Below are 25,744 nucleotides of genomic sequence, written 5' to 3' on the forward strand. Positions count from 1 at the left end.
TGTATACCCTTTTCAATGTTAACTCAAGAGTTTGCACTTTATTCATGAACGGCCAAACATATGAATGACAAAAGTCTGGTCTGGTCCTCTTTGTTCACGTTTTCAGTTTTCCTAAGGAACAAAATTGATTAGACCAGATAGAAACTGCCCGTGGCAAGGTGTAGTTGATTTCCCCACCCCATTGGTATGATGGAATTAAGATAGTAATCATGATAATGGGCTTTTTCCTGGAGTGAGGCTCTTTCCTCCTCATTACATTTTAGTAATTATTAAAGTACCACAACTGAATCTGGACTAGAAACATGATAGTATTGAGAGAGATCCCCTTGGAGCTCATCAGAAATGCCCCTGTTCTATTACTACTTTCTTGAAGATGTGAACAAGAATCAGTATAGTGGTAGAGTGTCAGACTAGGAGCCTAGGTTCACATTTACTTAGCCATAAGACTCACTATGTGAAACTTATCTCTTGGCCTAATGTACCTGGATGAGGCTGCAATCCTATCCACACTTTCCTGAGAGTAAGTCCCATTGAACACAATAGACAATCTTTGTATAGAGTAGATATGCATAGGATTGTGCCCTTTGTTGTTGTGAAGATTAAAGGGGAAGGAAAACTTGGAGGAAATTAGTTGCTAGTAAAGCCCAATAGGATTGGGCTGTTAGACTAGGCCAAAAGAGCAAGAAGAATTCTGAAAAAATAGATGGGGACTTTAGGTGGCTATAAGCAGAGGAAGAACCTTAGTATTAAACCTTTAATTTTGTTAAGACCATTCTGCAGTCTTCATTTCATTCTTAAGAGTCCCTGGAACTCTGCCACTTGACCAAACTTGACATATTTGGGGGGGGGGGAGTAGAGACCTTACAGAAGAGGTGCCAACTAACATTTAGCAGCTGGTGAAACACTGTGGGAAACAGAATGTTTGGCCTGATCCAGCAAGGCTTTTCTTATGTTCTAGGACAGGGTTGCCCAAACCCTGACCTGGGGGCCACTTGTGGCCCTCAGGGCCTTGCAATCCCCACCCCACAGGTAGCCTCTAGTCTCTAATGAGTCTCTGGCCCTCCAGAGATATGTTGGAGCCCGCACTGGCCTGACACAAATGCTCTCAGCATGAAGGTGACTGTTTGACCTCTCACGTGAGCTATGGGATGAGGGCTCCCTCCACTGCTTGCTGTTTCACATCTGTGATGCAGCAGCGGCAGCGAAGGAAAGATCGCTTTGTGCAAGGCCTTTTATAGGCCTGGAGCTATTGCAAGACCTTAATTCATTCATATAAGTTCCATCTCTAATACATTGATTTATGTAAATTTATTCAAATTCAAAATGTAAATTAATTCTTTTTTCCCCACCCCGACACAGTGTCAGAGAGATGATGTGGCCGTCTGCCAAAACGTTTGGACACCCTGTTCTAGGAGGTTTTGATGCTGTTTTGGATGGTGCTGTCTATACTGCTCTTTTTAGTAACCAGGCTCCTGTTTGAACTAGTATGGAACAGGCTGGGAATCACCATAACCATAGCATACAGCACAGAAGGTCAGCACTGCTGTGGTAAGAAATAATGTTTGAGGAAGGTTTGGAAGATGAAAAAGGTGAAGTATCAAGACATTTGAAACAACAATGCAATGACAATACAGTAGTATTCTTCCGATATACAATTCTCAAGATGCTTCTGATCTTCAGAGGATTTTTAAAGGGTGAACACAAGCTGTAAAAACACTGACAAAACCTAACACACACTGTAAAAGGAGCAACATTCATTTCAGTTAGAATTGTTGTTTTTCTCAGACATATACAACATCCTTCAAACAAACACTGAGGTTTTTCTAAAGTATGTAATGCCCAAACGTGGAGAATTTTATCTGAATGCAACAAACATGCTTGTTTTTGTATCTGCCACAAAGAGGTGTGTGGTTTTTGTAGGAAGTTGTCACCTTAGCAAATATTTGTGAAAGAGCCTTTTTTTTTTTTGCAGTGGTTCAATGCTACCATTGTAGCATTAAGTATCTGCCCTGGGCCTGAGCATTAAGCCCATTTACCTGTTCACATGGGAAAGTGAATTTAACTTAGGAGTTGAAGAAACAGAAATCTAGAAAATAAGAAGAGAAAAGGGGTACCAGATGATTTAAGTGACTTCCCACACAGCATGAATAGGGCATGTGCTGCATCCTGCAGTAGGGGGCCGTCATGGAGGCATCCCTAAGGTAAGGGAATGTTTGTTCCCATTCCTGCAGCTGCTCCAGCATTGGAAAGTCGGATAGGATTGGGGCCTGAGACAGATTTGTTATAGATGAAAATATTGTTTATTGTATTTAAAAAATATTTAGCATCTGCCTTAAGTATGGCATATGAAACATCAAAAATAAAACATGATTCCATAATGAGATTTACAACTGTTCTTATATAGCTAATTTTCTAGTAATACCACCTATTTTTTTCTTCATGTGAACAGCTCACAGCCAAGTGAGATGTGACTGTGTAAACATGATGCTGCTGCCAAAAACAGCTATGTCCAGTTCCTCCCCACCCACCCCCCAACATCTAGCACATTTTTTCTGTGTCATAATGTTCCACCTTTTGTTTCACCACCATGGGCAACCTATAATGTCAAGTGAGGGAGAGGAAACATGAAACATCAAAACGAGGGCACTACATGCTATCAAGGAAAGAGGAACTAAACACGAAGCAACTAAACTATTTTCAGCAACCGCTGCTCATACAGCCAAATGTCTGATCTGGCCTCAAAGGATAGAAAACATTCTGAAGTGGAAACATGCAGGGGTAACCCAAGATCCTCCCGTTCTTGAGGGGGGGCACCAAGTGCTGCTGCTCTCCTCTTACCAGGTGACACAAAGCCGACAGCCACAAACAGCCATTCCTTCTTCCACACTTGCTGGACACAGAAAGGAAGTGTAATGGAGAGGAGTGGTAGGCTACAGCCGCTCTACCCCCTGTTCTCCTCTCCCCCTGAATACTTTCTTTTCAAATCCACTCAGTGCAGCTTGAGGAACAAGAGTGGTAGCAGCAGAGATGTGTGGTGCCCTCATGTGGGAAAAGCTTGTAAGAAGATTATGAAGGACTTAACAAGAGCCCTCCACAATGTTTTGTGGAGCTTTGATTTTGTAGAATGAAAGACCGCTCTTTACAGAATGCATATGCAGTACAACAATTCTGTGTTCAATATTTTGCTAAATTTATTTTCAGTAACACTTTGAATATATAGCCTAGGGCTAATTAAACTTGTTCTGAATTGCAGTGGCACATTTCAAGAAAGCAAAAACAAATCATGATGATTAGAAAGAACAGAAACATTTGCTTTCATGAACAAATTTATAGGGAAAAATCTGTCCTTCCTCTCTGAATTGATGAACAGCATAGTGGAAACTATGACATGATGTCCCCTTCATGTGCTACTGCCTAGTTGCTAATAGGAAAGGAAGCCAAGAACAAAGTTACAGGTGTGCGCCACTTAACGAGGGGATATGTTTTCTGATCCCAGTTATGTGATTGGGCAGAATGTTCACTTAATGACCTAATCTAGTGCATTTGTTGTATCAACAGACTTTCCCTGCCAGACACTAGCTGGCTGCACAGGCTATTGGAGATAGATTGCCTCTTCTTCGCATTAAGAGCCTCTTTGTTGTCTAAACAGACACGCTGCTGCAGGCTCTGGGAGACGCAATTGCGTCATTAAGAGCATCTTTATTGTGCTTTGGCCACTGTCATATATGCAGTCTATCATTAAGCGAAAAGTTGTTAAGTGGCTCATATACGATGCTGAGATGATTCTATGTGCTATTTTTTAAGGCACAAAATCCAATTTGAAGTCACAGTCAGATTTTAATAGGCTATTATGTATATGATTTTAACAATGGGACTTACTCCTGAGTAAGTATGTGTAGGATTGCAGCCTAGGATAGTTAAAAATTATCCTGCTTGATGATGTCACTTCTGGTCATGACATCACTTCTAGTAGGTCCTGACAGATTCTCATTCTAAAAAGTGGATCCCAGTGCTAAAAGTTTGAGAACCACTGCTCTGTGTCCAGTATAGATATATAAAAGCACAATCTATAACTAATATAAATTGGCACAATACAAATTATTATTTTACTCAACCCTGGAACACTTGTTCTTCAAAGGTGGCATTTGGCACAGATGGTAGACGACTTTAACAACATACACACACACACACACACACACACAAAGTGTTTACCTCTGCAGGGAAAGGCTTGGCAAGGTGTAGGTTTAAAAATAGAACTGCCCTTTTTGATCAAGTGTCTTAAGATGTTTTTGATTATACAGGTTTTTCAAGAATACATTTTAATCTAAGCCAGTGGTTCTCAAACTTTTAGTGTTGGGACCCACCTTTTAGAATGAGAATCTGTCAGGATGCACTGGAAGTGATGTCATGATGGGAAGTGACATCATCACACAGGAAAATTTTTAACAACCCTAGGCTGCAATTCTACCCACACTTAGGGCCCAATCCTATCCAACTTTCCAGCACCGGTGCAGCCACAATGCAGCTCTAAGGAGGCCTCTGACTGCATGCCCCATTGGCACAGCTGCACTGGAACTGGATAGGATTGAATAGGATAGGCCCTTACCCAGGCATCAGTTCCATTGACTCATTGTTAAAAGCATATGCATAGTGCTGTTGGCTATTGGCATCCTTCAGTCTCAGAAGGCTATGGTATTGCACTCTGAATGGTGGTTGTGGAACAGAGTGTCCTCTCCAGTGCACAAAGCCTGGGTAAAGTAGATATGGAGGATAGACTGTTTCCCATGCAGCAAATCCCCCCTCTCCACGTCGCTGAAATGGTCCAATGGAAAGGCAGAAGCCAATACGGTTGGTTCCAGCGGCGTCGCAGGAGTTGCCAGAACGTGACTGTGTTCAGCCATGAGCTGCCTCAGGGCCTCCGGCTCCGGATTTTGCCTTGAGGTTGATTCCTGAAGCCTTTTCCATAACTGGATGTAGCCACAAGGCAGTGGAGGTTTGGGATCAGAGTTTTCCTTCTCTCAGATGAGCTGCCTTCCCAGGCTGATGAGTCCCATCTACCCGGTGGCTGTTTAGTCGCCTCTTACGACAAGTACAGCCAAACTGAAGGCCTATTCTTATCCCCAGCCCCCAGGGGATTTTAATTTTTTAAATTTTTTTTAAAATCATACTTTAAAGCATATGCATAGTAGCCTGTTAAAAGTACAGGTCTGTAACATTTCTCCAAATGCAGATGCATACTGGCTTATATAATAAAAAACAAAATATTGAAGTGAATGGGACCCATCGGAAATTGGCTTGCAAGCCACCTAGTGGCTCAGGACCCACTTAATGGGTCCCGATCCATAGTTTGAGAAACACTGATCTAAGCATTAAGAATGCATAAGCCCATAAGAGGTGGAGGAGTTAGGACCCAATCCTATCCAACTTTCCAGATCCGGTGCTGTTGAAATGCAGCTCCAAGGTAAGGGAAGAAACGCTCCCTTGCCTTGAGGAGGACTCTGTGACTGTCCCTCCACCAATAGGATGCAGTGCATGCCCCATTGGCGTGGCTACACTGGCACTGGAAAAGTGGATAGGGTTGGGGTCCTAGTACAAGACTCATCCATACGTGTGAGTGTACGGGGGGGGGGCATGTGTATACTGCAACAAGTAGGCTCGGCAGAGAAGAACTCACAGCCCAAACCTATCCCTGTCTCCTCAGAAGTAAGTCCCATTAGAGTCAATGGGGCTTACTCCCAGGAAAGCGTGGCTAGGCTTGGGCTGTCAGTCGGGTGGCTTCAGCGATCTCAGCACCTTCCCAGAGCTGGTGCCGCTGGAGCGTGGGGTGGCTGAGCCGGGCTCGGCGTGGCTGTACCAGCTGGGGACTCCCTCCCCGCTACCTTTGCCCCGGGTAATCTGCATAGAGGAATGACAGGCATGCGGCGGCCGAGCGGGGCGGCAGCAACAGGAGGCGGAGGAGGAGGCGACGAGGGAGGAAGGAAGGAGGGCGCAGCAACCAGCGCGCAAAAGGAGGCAGCAGAAGTTGTGCGAGGAGCGCCGCCGCGCAGAGAGACGCCTGGAGACGGGGCAATGCGCCTTCCTCGGGAGCCTGGGCGGGCGAGGACGCCTTCCCCGGGGCCCCGCAGAGCCGCCTGATTGGGGCCCCGGCCCCCTCTCCGCGCCAGGGATGGGCCAGACGTCAGTCTCCACTCTCTCCGAGCAGGCTAGTGGTGAGTGAGCAGGAGCTGCCCGGGGGGGCCGGCACGCGTTCCCCAAACAAAGCCCTCCCTGGCTGGCCACCCGCAGGCGGGTTTCTTTGTCGGGGGCAAAGCCAGAGTTGGTCTTGCGGGAGCAGCTCTTTCTCCCGCCGCTCCTCCCCTTGAAAGGGCTGGCTCAGCCCTGCTTGGGCTCCAAGGAGGGGCCCTGCAAGCCTCCCCTGAAGCCAGGACTTCCCGGGGGAGAGGGACCCCTCTGGGGTGCAGGCTGGAGAGCTAAGCAAGAACTCTCTGGGAAGTGAGGAAACACCGGGCTGAGGACCTCATCCTGGCCAACTTTCCCGCAATGCAGCCCTGTGCTAAGGGAACAAGTGTTCCCATACCTTGAGGAGGTCTCTGTGACTGCCCCACCACCACAGCACACACTGGCTGCACCGGCACTGGAAAATGGGATTGGATTGGGCCCTGAGTTTCCGATTCTCCTTCTACAAGCTCTTCTCATTGTGTTATTTACTAGGAGCATAGTTTCCTATCTTGTGCGTGTTGTTGGTGTAGTAGGCTTAGTGAATTCACATCTTTGGCCAACGCCTCCTCCTTCCTCTCTCCCGCACAAAACATGTTCTTGCTCTGAAACTGTTCTCCTTCTGACAAAAGCTTTTCTCAATTAACTTTTTCCAAAAATTGTGTGCAATAGGAAAAAATAAAATCCCAACAGTCACACAGAGCATTGTTTTCAGCCTCTGGAAAAGCACTCTAAAAAGAATGCGTTAAAGCAGGAGGAACTGTTGGAGCATTTTATTTGAGGTGTTATCTGGCAGGTTCCTTAAATATATGCAAGTATTTTCTTCAGCATTGACTTTGTTGTTAATGGAACACATGCAAGTGTGCTGACATTTCAAAATATCCGATAAGGAGTAGCCACTCAAATCATACATATTGTAAATAGCACATTGGTTAACACCTACTAGAATACAAGAGCAGTGCACATAAAATCCTATGCGTGTTGTCTCACAAGTGAGTTCCATTATAGTCAATGGGGCTTACTCCCAGGTAAGTGTGGATAGGATTGCAGCCTAAAACCAATGCAGTTGTTTATTAAATATGATCCTTTTGTAAATTAATCTCATCAGTTCTCATATGCAAATGCAACTCCAATCCAGATAACTGTGATTTGGAACAGCTGAGCACTGTACATGGCAGACAAATCTTGTGGGCATCCTGGTGTTTCAGCAGTGAATGCATGTGGATACCTTATCTTTATTTTTTTAAATGTGTGTAGTGTGCTTGTAGGATTTCACACCTCCTTTTGTGAAGAGGTGGGCAACCCCTCCCTGGAGGCTTCTACTTCAGAGGAGATGATGTGTGACAGATGCAGGAGAGCAGGAACTGTCAGGTCCTTGTGCTTCCTGTTTCCTTCCCTGCAACAACAGAATGTCAGAACCAGCTCTTTGTAATGAGATCTTGTGTAATCTGTTGAATGTGTAAATATCTAATTTTGTATGCGTAGTGGAGCTGTTCATTTTTCTCCTCTTACCAATAGACTCTGAGTGATATGGCAAGCTATGTTTGGAACTTGGGAGTAGTTTGGTGTGGTTTTGGGGAGTGGAGCAAACTGTTGGCAAGGTGCTGTTACATGTGCCCCAAACAGAGCTGTATAGTGGACCTAGGAAGTGTAAATCAAACTTATTTTCCTTCTCTGGTAGTAGTTTTGTAGTGTTCTGCTGCACTCTTTGAACAGGGCCTGGCAATTTTAGGTACTTCATAAATAATATCTACTGTCTTTAGTGGTAGCCAATTTGAGCACAGCCACCATCGTCTTTTGCATTGCCTAAATGAGGATTGAGGCCAAAAGTGAGAACTTAAGCACCATGTCTGGTGGTGTATTTGTCCTCTCATTTGTGCACCCTGGTCCAATTTGTCCACCCACTTTCATCTTCCCCAGAAGGGAAGGGGCAAGTCAAGTCAGAATGTACAAGAGTCTGGTTCCTTTCCCTATTGCCTCTGGTTCAGTCTGACCTAATTTCCTGGCTGGATTTTTTTGAGGGAGGCTGGAAGGAAAGGAAAAACTGGACTGTGCCAGGGAATTGACCATTTCAGCTCTTGTTTTCATATTCCCATCTCTATCTCTGGTTCATGGAACTCAGAGGAGAACGGGTGGGAGGCCCAGAGCAGTATAGAGCTTTAAAGGTCAAAACCAGCACTTTGAATTGGGCCCGGAAATGAATGGGCAGCCAATGGGCAGCACTTCTTCACCTTCCACACATTATCAAGTTTTTGAAAATCCAGAAGGGGGAGATTTACGTATATTCCTTCCTCTATCTTGAATTATCTGCCTCTTTCTAAATTGATCAGTGCACCCATATTAAAATAAAAGCAAATCCAGTATTAAAATCTGCATCAATTGTACAGCATTCCTAAGTTCATCCCAAACAAAGTTTTAAATGACTTATACTGCCATGCTTTAAGTGTGACAAGTCTATTTTATGGTGTAAGATATAGGAATTTCTTACTTAGATTACTGGATCAAGAAATAAAGGCAACTGAAATCTTCTTATTGGGCCTTAGATCTGAGACGTTTAGTAGTTTACACTTAGTAAAGTTTCATTAACTAACATGTAAAGAAGATAAATTCTTACAAGAAGTTCTACTCTGATCTTTGTACAACTTAATTCACTTGATGGAGAATTTGCTAATCCTATGCTCTGACTTACTAAACTCTTAGAAAAGTTCACTTGTTACCAACATTGGTTAAGACTTCTGTAATATTTTAGAAAGAAACCACCCAGAACAAAGGCTGGTGGTAAATAAAATTGGTAACCAGCAGCCCTTGGGCCAACTATGACCCTTTGCGAATGCAATTTGATTCCAGCCATCAACCCTTCCCAGGGTATCTTAGAGATCGCCTACTACCGGACAATCCGGCTCGTCCTCTTAGGTCATCACAGAAGGCCTTTTTACAAGTGCCACCACCTAGGGAGGTACATGGGGCGGCAGTAAGAAATAGGGCCTTCTCTGTAGTAGCACCAGCGCTATGGAATTCCCTTCCCCTTGACTTAAGAATGGCTCCCTCTCTTGAGACTTTTCGGAGAGGCCTGAAGACCCTTCTGTTTAGACAGGTGTTTTGAGTTCTTGACCTTTTTTAACATCTTTTCAAAATCTTTTAATATCTTTTTAAATACCTGGCTACAGGCCTGATTCTTTTATGATTTGCTGCTCTATGCTCTTTTTACCTGACTACTTTTATCTGACTACTGTTTTTATGATTTGTTAATATGCTTTTATCTGTTTTTAAATTATGTTTTTAATTTGTTCTAACCTAAGTGTTCAAGGCATGTACAATGTGTTACTATAGCCTTTTGAAAGAATGGTAACTTTGTGGTGGAACACACATTTTCCATGCACATGGCCCTTCAGTTGGTCCCTGACCAATTGAAAGAGGGACTGGGGAAAGACTTCTGACTGAAATCCATGTAGGCTTAGATATTCTAATGTCCTGCTTTTTTGCACCCCTTACAGATCTCTGTCTGCCATCCAAACAGTTCTTGTGACATACTGCTATTTGTCTACAAGTGTGTGTCAAATGCTTCATCTAAATCAGTGATTTTCAATCTTTTTCATCTCTTGGCACACTGACAAGGCAGTAAAATTGACAAGGCACACTGTGTTGAAAATGGGAGACTTGCATCCTCCAGCGTTCCTACTAATAAATGACCCTCCCACAGCACACCTGTGTGCCAGAGCACACTGGTTGGAAATTGCAGATCTAAAAGTTGAGATTTAATAGATAGCAGTATTGTGAATGGTCTTGGTTAAAGGCTGGCTCCAAAAAAATCTCTAAATTTGACATTCCAGCTAGCAAAAATTTATTCACACTTTTGTCAGATCACTGAAGGGAGCCTTTTTTCTTTTAACTGTGGGGCTCCAAAATAGTTTTTAGAATGGTAGTATCAATAATGCATTCAAAGATTTGGAAGCAGCCAAGGAAAAAACTTCTGTCTGAACAGTCAAACAGCTTGTCTTGTGCCTTGGTCCCTTATCTGTATATGTCAGTGGTTGGGTTGTACAGGCCTGACCCAATTTGAGCTGGTGCATGAAGTGTCGTGCAAAATTTCCACCCTCTCTTTCTTTTAATGTTGTGCCACTACCACCTCCTCCTTACCTACTTCTTCATATCAGATTGGATGGAGTATACTGGAAGTGAAAGAGAAAGTCCTTTCTGCTGCTAGCATGCTCAGCAGGCCCACTTGGACAGAGTGATTGGGTGAGCAGAGATGCAGTAGTGCCAGAGCAATCATGGAAACCCCCCCCCCCCGTCTTACCTTTGCTGCCCTGCATCTTCTTAGTTCTCTCAGCCCCTTTTTCAAACTGGTTGGGCAAGGATGCTTGCAGCAGAAGATTCCTCTTCCTCTCCTGGAATGCTTGCCTAACCTGTTTTGAGGAAAAAAAATCTGAGTGAACCAGGAGGAGATCCTGCAGCAGAGTTATCCTTGTCTTGCGGAATGAAGCATTTGGACTTGGAGCACACGGCAGCCCTGCCAGTTCTTTTTCTCCCTCAGTCCACTGCTTGAAACTACTGCTTCAGCAGGTCTCATGGGTAGGCCAGTCCTGACTGGGAGCAAACCTGTGTGTCAGTGCAAACCCACAAGGATCAAGCATGTGTTAACTGCTGAGTAGTAAAATACAATGACAATGAGTTGAGTAACTTTTTTTAAAGATTATGGCAAACACAGACAGCTTTGAAAAAGACAGGTAAAACAAAAACTAGAAGTCTGGCTTTAAAAAATATGTAGGATAATATATATAGATTTTTGGACAGGGTAAAAGATGTAATCATTTATTCAGTACCTCAAATCAGCCAGTTGTGGAACTGGCTGTTGTGGAACATGGCTTTTAGGCAGGTTTTTTGTGTTGGTGTGCCATATTGCATTTTTTAGCTATCTAACTTTAAGTGACAAACCATAAGATTATGTTTCAATTGTATTTTTGGTTTTAGTGTTTATCTGTAAACCTGTGTGCTCCATTTCAGATGTAAAGTGGATTGGATTTTTTAAATAGCATTTACTTTTCTTTGCATGCCCCACTGTGATGTTTCTAAAGTTAAGGGAAATTGAATGGATTAGATGCTCTGTATTACAATGTCAGTGGTATTGGGGGAGTGGAGCCCCTTCATGGTTTTTTTAATCTGTTTAGCAAAATCCAAAGCACCTTTGTGGTAATTGGAAGAAAATGAAACCAGCTGGCAATTCTTTACAAAGTAATTGTTTGATGCCTTGGTCCTGGTTGTTTGGTAATCAAGCCTTTTGATTTGTCAGGGTGTTTTCTTACATTGGGAAGATGGAACTAAAAAATCTGTTTCCTCTCTCCTGTTGCCAGTTATGAGTCCATAGAATCCTGCTGTTTGTTGTGTTTGGCAGTCAATGAAGGCATTATCTTGGGTCAAATGTCAGCTTGCTTTTCAGCCAGTTCACTCTTGGATCTCCTGGGGTTAGAGACTTCCTGTTTATGAAAATTGCAAAAGCATTTTTCTTATGTGCACATAGAGGAAGCTGGTCTTGTGCTGACTGGACAACCATGTTACTAGCCACTACTTAAAGATAGGCTATAAAGGTAGTCTTTGGCCCTGTGACACAGTCTTTTCTTTCAGCAGGTAGTTAGTGTATGCTGGAATTGCATAGAATAACACAGGGCACAATCCTAACCAGGTCTACTCAGAAGTAAGTCCTATTTTGTTCAATGGGGCTTACTCTCAGGAAAGTGTGGTTAGGATTGCAGCCACAAGCACCTAATGAGCAGACAAACAGAACTCCTTATGTGCCTCCACTATGATTCTGCATTGATGATAGCCATTTCTGACAAGATAATTTAGAAGTGGCATCCTAGGAAAGGGTTTGGACTTACCTGGTTTCAAATCATTGCTCATCCATGGCTTGAAGGCTATGCTGATTGTGGGTAAATTTTGAGAGCTGTACCTATAAGAGATGACCTGTGTAAACATGCAAGAACTCAACATGCATGTCTGTCTCTGCCAGAAGAGGCTTGTAGCGACAAATTCCCCTGGAACCTCAAAGGTAGTGCATCTTTTCTCTCAGAAGAATGCACATATTATAATTTACATTTCAACATTTCACTGATTTTTTTTTAGTGTGGTGTGTCACTTGAAGTCCACCTGTATTTTTAAAAATAATGAACAATCCCAATGCTGTTTGAGCACAGCACACCCACTACTGTGTTCCAGGATTCAAAATATTTTGAGAAGAATGAATTATGTCAAAAGCTTTTGCAATAGGGACAACCTATGTAACTATGGATTTGAACACATGTATTTAAATAATTACCTCTAAATGTGTGAAAAGCTAGACGTTTCTGCAGGCACCACTGCCCAAGTAAATCCAATTAGCTGACATAGATAATTTGAATAGAGCACTGTTCTTTATTTATATTTTAAAAAGATTTATTCTATGTTTCCACAGCTCAAAGTGGCATACAACATAATAAAAACATAATTTAAAATGATTAAAACAGAATATAAAAAGTACAATGCAAGTAACAGGTAACATGAAAACTAGCTAACAGCAATACCATCGGAGTGGATAAAGGGCCCCATCCTATCCAGTCTTCCAACACCAGTGCAGCCATACCAATGGGGCATGCACTGCATCCTGTGGTGGGGAGGCAGTCAAGGTATGGGAACATTTGTTGCGTTATGGTTGCACTGGTGTTGGAAAGTTGGATAGGACTGGGCCCTAAAACACCTAACAGCTGCAAAATAAAAACCCATAAAAGCAGCACTCCATAACAGAACCTATAAACAGTGACTAAAAAATGGTAACCAAGAGGATCGTCCCTCATCAAATGCTAACTAAAATAAATGTTTTTAAATCCTGCTGGAAACCATATAAAGAGAGGGCCATCCTCGGGTCTTCTGGAAGATCATTCCATAAATGTAGTGGTGCAACCTAGAAGATCCTGAATCTTGTTGCCATCCTTTTAGCCTCAGATGGCAGCTTTATTCTAAATAGGGTCTTACCTGATGATCTTGGGGAATGGGCAGGATTACAAAGGATTAAGGTAGCCATATAGGGCTTTAAAAGTAATCACCGACCCTTTAAATTGGGCTCTGACTTGAGTGGGCAGCCAGTGCAGCTGCCAGAGCAACAGCATGGCAGAATCAAATCGCCAAGCCCCAGTGACCACAATGTTATCACTATCAGTGAATCAGGTTAACCATTATAACAAACAAGAATGTCATCATTTCAGTTATCCTATTAATTAGGTAAATGAAAGGTGACGGTTCTCAATACATTAAATCAACGGTTCTCAAACTAGTGGGTCATGACGCACCAGGGGAACTGAAAGAGGGTCATTCCCCGTTAAGGGGAGTGGCCCAGAAATGAGTTCCTTGACAGCGTCCCAGCAATCGCAATGCTGCTAGGAGCAAGGAGCTTTTAAACTCACCTGGAGGGCAGCACTGGCCTTCTGCAGGGTTTGGAGGGCTCACAACCCCCTCTGCAGACCTCTATGCTGCTGTAAACAGCACTTATCTCCAACCAGAAGGCACTTCCTTGTGAAAAGGTGAGCGAGTCAGATAAACCTGTAAATTCAGTACTATTTGGGGGGACATGCTTATAGTTGGAGGAAGAGGATGGTTGCATTTGCTGTAAAGTTGCAGTTAAAATGGCACTACTATACCTAATTTATTCTAGTTCCTGGGAGTATAAGAGGAAAGCACAGTCTTTGACCCAGCAGGACTTGTTTCTGTCCATCATTTTGTTTTTTCAGGTTTGATTTTTACAATCAGTTTCCTCAGGGTTGAGCTGGTTCAACTTCCTTCTAATTAAATTAGACCTGAGGTGGGGTTCATGGACTAGATAATTTAATTTAGAGTTGGTTGCTGCACCCTGTTTGATACGAGGTGGCATGCAAATTGAATTGGCTTAGGATTTGATGGATGACTCCAGAGGTTCCCATTGGTCTTTTGTTGGCTGAAGTTGAATGATCTTGTTTTTCTTGTGGCAGAATGTCCCAGGGCTGAGCTGGTTCTTTTACTCCTGCATAATGCAAATATGCAAATGTAATCATATCAGGAAAGTTCCTTGTCACTTAACCAAGCAAGAAAGGGAAGGGGAATATTATTATTATTATTATTATTATTATTATTATTAACAGTATTTATACTGCTTTTCAACAAAAGTTCATTCAGCGGTTTATAGAGAAAAATCAAGTAACTAATGGCTCCCTGTCCCAAAAGGGCTCACAATCTAAAAAGATGCAACACCAGCAGACAGCCACTAGAAAAGACACTGCTGGGGTGAGGAGGACCAGTTACTCTCCCCCTGCTAAATAAGAGGAGCACCCACTTGAAAAAGTGCCTCTTACCCAATTAGCAAATAGTGCAGTATTTCTAAGTGCTGCTTCCACGACCAGTCCAGCTGAAATGTCTGCGTGACTTCCTCTTTGCCGACGATGCAGCTGTCACTACCCACTCTGCCAAAGATCTCCAGCAGCTCATGGATCGTTTTAGCAAGGCCTGCCAAGATTTTGGACTGACAATCAGCCTGAAGAAAACACAGGTCATGGTTCAGGATGTGGACTCACCTCCCTGCATTACAATCTCTGAGCATGAACTGGAGGTTGTCCATGACTTTGTGTACCTTGGCTCAACGATCTCCAACACTCTTTCTCTCGATACCGAGCTAAACAAGCGCATCGGTAAAGCAGCTACCACGTTTTCCAGACTCACAAAGAGAGTCTGGTCCAACAAGAAGCTGACGGAACATACCAAGATCCAGGTCTACAGAGCTTGCGTCCTGAGTACACTTCTGTACTGCAGCGAGTCATGGACTCTTCGCTCACAACAGGAGAGGAAACTGAGCGCTTTCCACATGCGCTGCCTCCGACGCATCCTCGGCATCACCTGGCAGGACAAAGTTCCAAACAACACAGTCCTGGAACGTGCTGGAATCCCTAGCATGTATTCACTGCTGAAACAGAGACGCCTGCGTTGGCTCGGTCATGTTCTGAGAATGGATGATGGCCGGATCCCAAAGGATCTCCTCTATGGAGAACTCGTGCAAGGAAAGCGCCCTACAGGTAGACCACAGCTGCGATACAAGGACATCTGCAAGAGGGATCTGAAGGCCTTAGGGATGGACCTCAACAAGTGGGAAACCCTGGCCTCTGAGCGGCCCGCTTGGAGGCAGGCTGTGCAGCATGGCCTTTCCCAGTTTGAAGAGACACTTGGCCAACAGTCTGAGGCAAAGAGGCAAAGAAGGAAGGCCCATAGCCAGGGAGACAGACCAGGGACAGACTGCACTTGCTCCCGGTGTGGAAGGGATTGTCACTCCCGGATTGGCCATTTCAGCCACACTAGACGCTGTGCCAGAACCACCTTTCAGAGCGCGATACCATAGTCTTTCGAGACTGAAGGTTGCCAATACCAGTTTCCACGACATACCGCTTGCTCGGACATGCTCCAGAAGTACCACTGGAAGTAACTGGTGTTGATGTCATCGCCAGTTACTTCTAAATTTGGAGACTGCAATGGGAGCTTCCAATGGTGGTAAGAGGCTCAGGCAGGAGGGAGGGCTTTATCAAGCATGTGAAAACCATGTGCTAGAGCTCTGCCCACTAGGCTGAGTCTCCTACCACTGTTGGAATCTCCTAACTACCCATCAGTGGGTGCTGCACTTACCACCCAACACTGCCCGGCATACCACTAGTGCTGCACATACCACCGGTTGAGAACCCCTAGAATAGTGCAAAGGATAAAAGAAGACTCTTCTAAAACTTCCCTGGGTCTAAAGCAGGGGTGCCCAAACCCCGACCCGGGGGCCACTTGCGGCCCTTGGGGACTCCCAACCTGACCCGCAGGGAGCCCCCCAGGCTCCAGTGAGCCTCTGGCCCTCCAGAGATTTGCTAGAGCCCACACTTGCCGGACACGGATGCTTTCAGCATGAGGGTGACTGTTCCACCTCTCACGTGAGCTGTGGGATGAGGGTTCCCTCCACTGCTTGCTGTTTCACATTTGTGATGCAGCAGCGGCAGCTAAGGAAAGGCTGACCTTGCTTTGTACAAGGCTTTTTATAGGCCATGAGCTATTGCAAGACCTTCATTCATTACTTCTGGTGGTACTTACACTGCACCATGTGAAGTGGTGCAGCAGGGGCCAAACATTGAGAAACGCTGCTCTAGAAATATGAAATGACTACAACAAACCACCTGGGTGTATGGCTGTTTAAATGAGCAACAGCAACCAAAATATCAGAAGAATGAATCTCTGCAGCATAAAATCTGTTCCTGTTCAGCTTTGATTTTTAGCTCACTCCTACATGTGTTAACTTGCAATTCTGATGTTAATCTGCTCTGATATTTAAGAGAATAGCTGAAATGCTGCCTTTTTCCCAGTTATAAATAAATATCATGAGGAGTTCAAGTAAACAACTTTCCCGCTTGTTATAAAACCAATAAGTGTATTTTAAGAGTACAGCCAGTGAAGGGGATGCAACTATCTTGTGGCTGCTGAAGTCTTTTCTGGACTGATGCAACCTAAGTAGGTATGTTCGTGAGTACACTTTTTCCCTGTATTTTCCCTGTGCTTATAAAAAAAAATATTGCTGTGTATCATTGCTACTGTAAGAACCTCCCTGTTCCTGGTCCAGTTCAAAGACAGATTTGTAGCACTAGCTGGGAAGCATATGACAGAAATACTCATATCTTTATGCACCGCTCTCTCACCTTCTTGGGTCATTTAGATTGCTGATGGAACCACCACTGCACTCTACTGAGGATAGAACACACGATTGTAGCAAACGTGGAATCTTAGGTACCATTTCCCCATATGGAAGGGGAGGATTTGTAGCAAAGAAGTTGAAGTCAGAAAAGGATGCTTTTCTCTTTGGCTGGAAAAAGCAGAGTGAGATCAGAGTTTCTAGCTGTGTGTTCCGATGGGAAACAAGACTGAAAGGGTGATGAGTGTCCCACTGAAAGAGTGTCCCACTGCCTGCCACCTGCTGCTACTCCTCTAAATCACTTCTCCCTTGCTGCTTTGCAGTGGATAAATTGTTGGGTTTTCTAGACATACGCTAGGCATACATGTAGTTTCACCCTGAAAATAGGAATTTGCTAAAGATTTTGTTGGGGTTTGGCTTATCTGTGGTTTATAAATGCCAGCTTGCAACATCCCCAAGTTTTCCACTAATGAAATATCTAATACAGTGGATACACAGACAGAACTTTTAGGTGCCAAGGCAATACAGTACTGAGTTTAATTTAGAATGACCTTCTCTGGAGAAACAGACACAGGTAATTCTCAGCATTTCACACAGATTTTATATCATTACAGCAACATGTCAGCTTTCAAGTTACTTGACGTTCAAATTCAGACACAACAAAATCTGTTCTTTTTCAAGGCAATTAGCAAAAACATTTATAGCAAAATTAGTGATTCTTGTGTCTTGTCAAGTTGTATCTTATCAAGTTGTTTCTTACTCTTGAAGTAAAATACAGATTAAGTGGATGTAGTGCTGCACATCTTATGTGCATGCTTCTCTACCAAATCACACAGGTTCTCTAGTATGTGTTAACATTACTAAAAGTTATGGTTAGCCTCTTAGGGCAATGTTCACCATTGATCAAGCCCTACTTCTCTCTGTAAACTAGATTTGTGCTTATATTGCTGTTCTAAGTAGAAAGTAAGACTAGATATGTTTGCCTCTGGACAGAAAATATACTGGTCTTATTGTCCCTCAGACTAGCCCCTTTTAGCAGTTCTTCTTTCGTCTTGCCATCCTTGAGCATAGGCATGTTTCTCCCCCCTCCCCCCTGCCCGCAGTATCTGTGGAGGATCCATTCCAGCTGGGGGAACCCAATCTCTGTGCCCCTTGCACCAATTAACTTTATTTAGGTTCTTTTAACCAAATGCTATAAGCATAAAGGCTTTTAGCAGAACATGCAGGCAGGCAGACTAAACACTTGAAGAGACTAATCGAACAACAGGAAGCAGGAACTTATAGCATTCAGTAAAAGGAAGAAACATTTTCTCTTGGTGCCAGTGGTAAGAACGTGGTAATCAAAGTTAATGGGTGTAGAGAACCAGGCCCACAGATACCAAGTCTATGAATATGGAGGGGAGCGGGGGACTGAATTCCTTCCCTGTCAATTTGGTAATTCTCCCTTGACATTAGGATACATTATTAATATAATTAGGTATTGGATATGTTGAGCAGGGATGGGGTATTGGTTCCCCCCCCCCACTTTATCCCATGCTCTGATTCATTAGGTTCTCTGCATCTAATTCATCAAAACATACCAGGTCTAGTACCTGAGCTGCTCCAAAAAAATCTCATCTGATTCCACACTCTGGCCATTAAAAATCACAGCTCTAACTCTAACTCACTGACCCATTCTTCATTCCTCCTGCTGAAAATGTATTAAAAATTCAATTTGGAAATTCTATTCCTTCTGTAATGGCAATAAGCAGGATATAAGCCAGACACATGTACTCATTGAACTGTGAGCTGGCAAGAAAGCTACGTGAGTCACCTAGGTATTCCTGAGGTAGAAAGAATGGACTGGTTCATGGGTGAGCTTTTAGAACCTACGTTTCACCGAAAGGATAAGTGTACTGTTTTGTAAGGTGTTTAAAAACTACTGCCATGAATGCCTGCCACGTCTGATTAACTAGCTCAGAGTTTATCACCACCTTACGCACCAGCAGTAGTACTAGTACCACTAGTTGGGAAACAATAAACTAGCTTGTTTGTACTGAGGAACTGTAACTGTATACTGCTACTGTAGTACTGTTTATCTAGTACAGGAATTTTTCAACCTTTTTTGTTTCACTGAACATTAGCTTAGCACATTTAACTTGGGCTATTTAAACTTGGGCCTTAGGGTAATAAGCTTAGGGTAATTTCAAGGCCTTAAAATGCATAGTAGATTCTACTCAGCAATTATCAACTGCAGATGGTTTGTAGATGTGCCACAGGAGTTTTAAGGGAGGGTAATTTATTAGTAGAGCCTTTAGGATGCAAGCCTCCTGCCAGCAGTGCAGTGTGCCTTGTCAATTGTAAAAAAAAAAAACAACTCCTAATAGTATGCCCTGAAAATTTTAGCACCTTGTCAGTGTGCTGTGAAATGAAAAAGTTGAGACGTGGATATAACGGAACTAAATCACACGTAATGCTGAAAAACATTTTCTTTTTGAAAAACTTGTATATGAAAATTGTCAATGTCCATTTTATTGCATATACACAAGCTGTTTTTAACAAGACACTTGCATACATGATGGTGCATATGAACATTCCCCACATGCTTTTGTATGGGTGCACATGACTTTACATGCGATTCAGTCCTATTATATCCATGTTTGGTGCTTGACTCTCCATACAAATTCTAAGGCTTCACTCCCAAATCTGCTTATGCTAATTGACTCAAATTATATTAATGACTAGAATGAATTCGTGAATGACCCCAAATTTGGGGTACCATTCACGGTCTCTACCTTTCTGCAATATGAGCAAAATTTTCTCTATCTTCTCTTCAAAGAGAAATTAGTATACAGAAACTTCAAGGTTGCATCTGTTATGAAGTGGTGAAATATGGAAGTCTTCTGATTCTTTTTATAGTATTATCCCTGGTTTGATTCAGAGGCTGTGTGTTTTTATAGGAAATTCATATATCGCCTGTGAATGTTACTAATGCAGGAAAGCTACAGAAACTAGGTGTGCATTCTGGCCCAGGTTTTTTTTTTTAAGGGCATAGGAAATTCAAAAACACAGTATTATTTATACTGGAAATATCTTTATCACTGCCTCCTAAACTTTGTATGTTTGCATATTGTGTTAGTTGTCTGGAGAAACAAACTAGAAATAGGGAAAAATGGGCAGAATAGAAGAGGTCACATTGCATTTCATTTTTCTTGTTGGGTGAATGAAACTTAGGGTTCCTCAAAACCAGTATTTTTCAAACTGTGGGCCAGGACCCATTAAATGGGTCACAAGCCATTTTCAGGTGGGTCCCCATTCATTTCAATATTTTATTTTTAATATATTAGACTTGATGCTACCATGGTATGTGACTGCACTTGGAAAAATGTTACAGACCTGTACTTTTAACAAGCTATTCTGCCAGATTCCAAGGCCAAGCTCCACCTAGATAATTATGCCCACTTTCAGCTAACTAGCTCCCCTTCTTTCCCCCAAAATGACCCTAGTTCTGCCTTGCAGCACTGCTGGACCCCACCACCAGGGTAGCTCACCTGTTTAACCTGCAGAGGTCCTCCTTCCTCCCTTAAGAACATAACATAAGAACAGCCCCACTGGATCAGGCCATAGGCCCATCTAGTCCAGCTTCCTGTATCTCACAGCGGCCCACCAAATGCCCCAGGGAGCACACCAGATAACAAGAGACCTCATCCTTGTGCCCTCCCTTGCATCTGGCATTCTGACATAACCCATTTCTAAAATCAGGAGGTTGCGCATACACATCATGGCTTGTACCCCATAATGGATTTTTTCTCCAGAAACTTGTCCAATCCCCTTTTAAAGGCGTCTAGGCTAGACGCCATCACCACATCCTGTGGCAAGGAGTTCCACAGACCGACCACACGCTGAGTAAAGAAATATTTTCTTTTGTTTTCCCTTTCCTACCAGCAGCTCCTCCCACCACTATAGGCAAACTTTGGTCCTCAGCAGGCCTTGGGTGTGGCAACCAAATACCAATCTCAGTGTCTCCAAAGTCCATTCACCCATCAGTGATCCATTAATCCAGTCTCACACTTTCCTCCTACCCACACCAAACTCTCCCTTCATCAGGTTTTATGCCTGAGGGCCCTATTGCCTTCAAGTGGCTGCAGCTGTGCGGCACACCTCTGCTGAATGCCCAGGCCTTAACCCTTAAAGGGGCCACTGCTAACACCACATCCTATCTTCTGCTATTTCAATACACTCGCTACTATGTATATTCTTTTAACAATGATAGTCAGTGGGGCTTACTCCTGGGTAAGTGTGGGTAGGATTGCAGCCTAGGATTGTTAAAAATTTTCATGCTTGATGATGTCACTTCTGGTGGGTCCTGACAGATTCTCATTCTAAAAAGTGGTTCCAGTGCTAAAAGTTTGAGAACTATTGCAGTATAGTATTCCTTTTCTGGTAATGGCTTGTTCTGGGCAGGAGGTCTGGTCTAGAGGGTAGAGCCTACATTAGCCCAAAGATGACATTAGAAGGTCGCCAGTTTGAGGACACCAGCAGCTCCCTGAACTGCTGAGAATGGCAAGACCTTGAAGCACCAGCTGAGTGATTCCACCTGCTCTTGCTGTGAGCAAGAAGCGTCTTGGCTGCCCTCCATGTGAAGGATGGAGCTGCTTGTCAGACTGCGTGGGAGAACTGGAGGCCAGAAGTGAGACCAAACCAGGAAGATCCATTCTGAAATGTTGTTGGTTCTTGAAAGAGAGAACCTCTATGATTGTAAAAATCCCCTTGAGGGATTTAGAAACACCTGCCTATGTAAACCACCTTGAATAAAGTCAGAGGAGTAATCCGATGACCAGAAAGGCGACAAATAAATGCCTAGTTGTTGTTGTTGTTGTTATTGTTATGGGGGGAGAATACAGTCAAGTAAATAAGACCAGGGAGAACCGCATGTACCAGGTCTTCTGCATTTGCTTGGAAACCAAATGCTTTGTAACATCCTTTTAAATTGGATTTGAATCTATCAATCTTAACTTCTCAGTGTACTGTTTCTGTGCTGCATTTTAGAAATATTGATGTTAACATGGTCTAATAAACGAAGGATGATCCTTGTACAGAATAGGTAATGTGATGTGAAACATGACATCTTTTTAGTATTTTAGACATTTCTATATTCATAGACATCAATTTTTTATTTTTTGCAGGTCTAAAGAAAATGTACCCCTTATTCTACCTTGCTTATTGATTTAGTAGCAAATCCAGTAATTTCCTTTGTGGCATATTCAAAGCATTAATAATTTCCTTGCATTAGAGCATTTTTTCACCTTACAGGTGTACATTTCTTTTATGGATGGATGCAAAATAAGCAAAATGTGTCCCATTTGGTTCATTTTTGATGGGTTCAAAAATGAATTAAGTGTGCAACAAATAGAATCCATTTGAAATTGGGGGTCGGTGCCGACCTTGTCTAGTGAGCAAGAGAGCCCCTCTGTGCAGCTGCCTCCGATGGCTACCATTTATTTTTCCATGGTGTCCCAGGTGCAGTGTCGTTCTGTTGCTGGAAATTTTCCCTTCTCCTGGGTCTCCTGTCAAGCTGTATTTGTTAGCATAGTATCATCTGTGTGCATGGTCCATTATGCCGATTAAAGAAACAGCTCCCTCTTTTCCCCATAGCACTCCAAAATCTGAAAAGAGAGACATTAGAGGAAAGGAAGAGAAGTTGAGGCAGGAGAAAACAGGGGAAGGATATGTAGTTATTTCATGTACACATCCTTAGTTGCAATTTCAAGAGTTCTAGATAACCAATACTTAGACCAGGGGTGCTCAATAGGTGGATCGCGATCTACCGGTAGATCGCGAGGCAAAATGAGTAGATCGTGGAGTGCTGACCCCCCCCCCTTCAGGTGCCTCTGGAAGGAAACGTCGGGAGTAAGGCCCATTGTACTCAATGGGGCTTACTCCCAGGTAAGTGTGGCTAGGATTGCAGCCTCACAGCCTAATCCTAGGCATGTCTACTCAGGAGTAAGTCCTGTTATACTCAGTGGGGCTCAAGGTACACCAACATACATTGTACACATAAATGTTATATGTTATGATGGCGCGAACATTGTAAAAAAAACTCTGGTAGATCTCCGGGCCTTGCTAGGTTTCAAAGTAGCTCTCGAGCCACAAAAGTGTGAGCACCCCTGACTGTTGTTTCACATGGTTATATCCATGAAAACAGGACTACAAAAGTGTTGGCATAGAACAGTGGCCTGCAGATGTACATAACCAAATGCATCCCATCTCCATCCAGAAGCCAGGTGCAACTCTGTGTCCTCTAGCACCACTAGCTTGTAAATAAGCTAGTTCCTCACATTGAGGAACCAGAGGAAAGAATCTCCTAACCTCTGAAAACGGTTCTATTGAAAAATTTCTGTCACATTCCGAATATCAGATTTATTTGGACAGTAACCTCTAACCAAGATGGAACAAAGATTGGTTATAGCCACATCAAAAGCCAGGATGGTGTAGTGGTTTGGGAGGTGGACTTAGACCTGGAAGATCCAGGTTCGAATCCCCCGTCAGCGTCCTGGGTGACCTTGGGCCAGTCACTTTCTCTCAGCGTCATCTACCTCACAGGGTTGTTGTGAGGACAACAGGAGGGGAGCAGCTGTGTACACCGCCCTCTGGAGGAAGGGCGGTATAAAAATGTGAATGAATGAAGGGTTAAAAGTTCTTCTGGAGAACTTCGAAACCAGTAAGCGGGAGATGTTGCTGTATCTTTCCCACATGGGTACAATGATAGTCATCAAGTGTGAAATAATGTGTTTTTCTTTTTGCTGGTTTAATCTTAATTCTTTTGGATGATAGTGCTGTTTTTCATTGGGTTGGTTACAGTTGAGTTCCAGGCTCCATTCTCTGCGAGGAGGAGAATTACAGTAGCAGACTGTTTTGAGGAATTCTGCCCTGGTTTAAGACAGTGCAGCCTTTGAAGGTTCATAACCACAGTGTTGTTTTTTTCTGCACAGGAATGATTTCGATGGTCCCTAATTTTTTCCCCCTACATATTGCTGTTAAGCAGAAGAACTTTGTATGCAGAAAGGAGAACTATGGATTTGGCTAAGGGGCTGTTGATAAGTTGCCATTGTTTAAAATGCATCATAGGGTGCAAATTGCCACAATTTCCAGGTGCCTTACTAATGTAGTATGTAAGAAAAAAGAGGCAAAAGCTTAAAAATGCAGAAATGATTGATTGTGTTCAGGAAAAGAACTGGAGAAATTATGTTGTGCAAAATACTGGTGACTAAGCTTTTGTTAGGTCTTTACAAACTTAAAAATGTCACTAACCACTCCTTTTTAATGCTTGAGAGAGACCAAATTATTTGTTCGAAAGCAGCTGAAACTCGCTGTTAAAAAATAACTTCCCCCTCCTCCTTTTTTTTTGGTTTTGTTTCTTTAAGCACATGCTTCTGTGAAGGAGAACAAATTGCTATAACTAGGGAATTCATGAGTTTATTTTAATTATGCATCAGAAGTCATGTTAAAGGAGGTTCCACTGAAAAATTGTGGGGGAGAAGTTTAAATGAAGACTAATTTCCCCCAAGGGTCTCTGAGCAAATATTTGTATACAGTGTGACCTTTGCTTTTTAAAAACCATTCCATCTATTACTCCATTTGCAAAGGAACAGGTAGTATGGGTAAGAGACATAAGCATCCTGAAATGGTTTTGTAGGGGTTCCTATAGCAGGAAAAAGTAGAATGAAATTTAATCATGAAAGCATAGACTTAGATGCTTGTTCTTTTCTTCCACAAGTATCTCCATGTTTGGCAATTTCCCCAGAAGGTTTTGAATGGAGCCCTTTCTTTAAAGAGAATCAAAGCTATGTAGCCTGGCTACCTGCTACCTTACTGGGTCAAACTTCTGTTTGGTGGCGCATACAATGAGAATGTGCACACTTCCAAATTACTCATAACCTGTTCACATAAGCAGTGAAGGCAGCTGATTTTTTTCAAATATATTAAACATGTTAGCAGCTTTTGCTGTTTCATGATTTCCTTTCTGACCACTGCCCAGTACATAACTGTATATTTAAAAAAAAAAAAAAATTGGTGTCAGATGCTCTGCACCTGGCCAGACCCTGAGTCCAGGGCTACTTCTGTGCAGTTCTGTATAATCTTGCCTATAGATGCCTCCTTTTAACTCTGTAAAGACTAGAAGCCGGGTTTTAAAACTTAAGTATTTGGTTAATTGATTAGGTCAGAGGTTCCCAAACTGTAGGTCCAGGACCCAGCAGTGGGTTGTGACCCAATTTTTGTAGGGTTGTAAAACTGACAGGGCAGATTAGGCGATGTGCATCAAGGGTTAAACAAGCTGCTACTTGGGGGGAGCACTGCTGCCAGATCGCCATTCTAGCCACCTTGGCAGCAGCCTGTAGGGCCTCTCAAAAGTTTGGGAACCACTGGGTTACGTTAATTGATTAAAAAACCTTCTGATAAACCAAAAAGCCCAAAAAAGGTTCAACTAATCAGACAGCCGTTTAATAATAATGATAAATAGTATGGGAATTTATCTGCAGGTGACAGGCTATTCTAGAAGAACTACTTCCTTTCTTCTTTCTCACAATTAATAATCAGGGCCCTGTGCTACTAAGGTTGGTAGAGACATTATGTATAGTATCCGTTTGTAGACATTTGTTGGACTTTCCTTAGAAATGGAGTTCAAGGACTGTTCCCCCAAACCTTTACAGTCATTTCAGGGAACCCCGAAGGCTGAAGAACAAGATGTGCAGTTAGGAACTTCCAGGCCAGCAGAAGGCTGAAACTGGGTTCACATGTGACCTACAGCATGCCAATTACTGCAGAAAATCAGAAAATGTGACA

General features: G+C 43.1%; 1 protein-coding gene across 2 annotated transcripts in view; it reads left to right on the forward strand.

Moving 5' to 3' along the window:
• Positions 1-5,941: 5,941 nt before the first annotated feature.
• The window catches only part of PHACTR2 (phosphatase and actin regulator 2), a 65,689-nt gene continuing 45,886 nt past the window's right edge, over positions 5,942-25,744 (forward strand). For both annotated transcript variants that reach the window (XM_066615275.1, XM_066615284.1), the window contains exon 1: positions 5,942-6,209. In XM_066615275.1, the coding sequence (XP_066471372.1) occupies positions 6,167-6,209 (43 nt within the window). In that variant the 5' untranslated portion in view covers positions 5,942-6,166. The remainder of the gene's footprint in view (positions 6,210-25,744) is intronic.

This window comes from Tiliqua scincoides, chromosome 1, assembly GCF_035046505.1.
Source record: "Tiliqua scincoides isolate rTilSci1 chromosome 1, rTilSci1.hap2, whole genome shotgun sequence".
NCBI classification, from domain to species: domain Eukaryota; kingdom Metazoa; phylum Chordata; class Lepidosauria; order Squamata; family Scincidae; genus Tiliqua; species Tiliqua scincoides.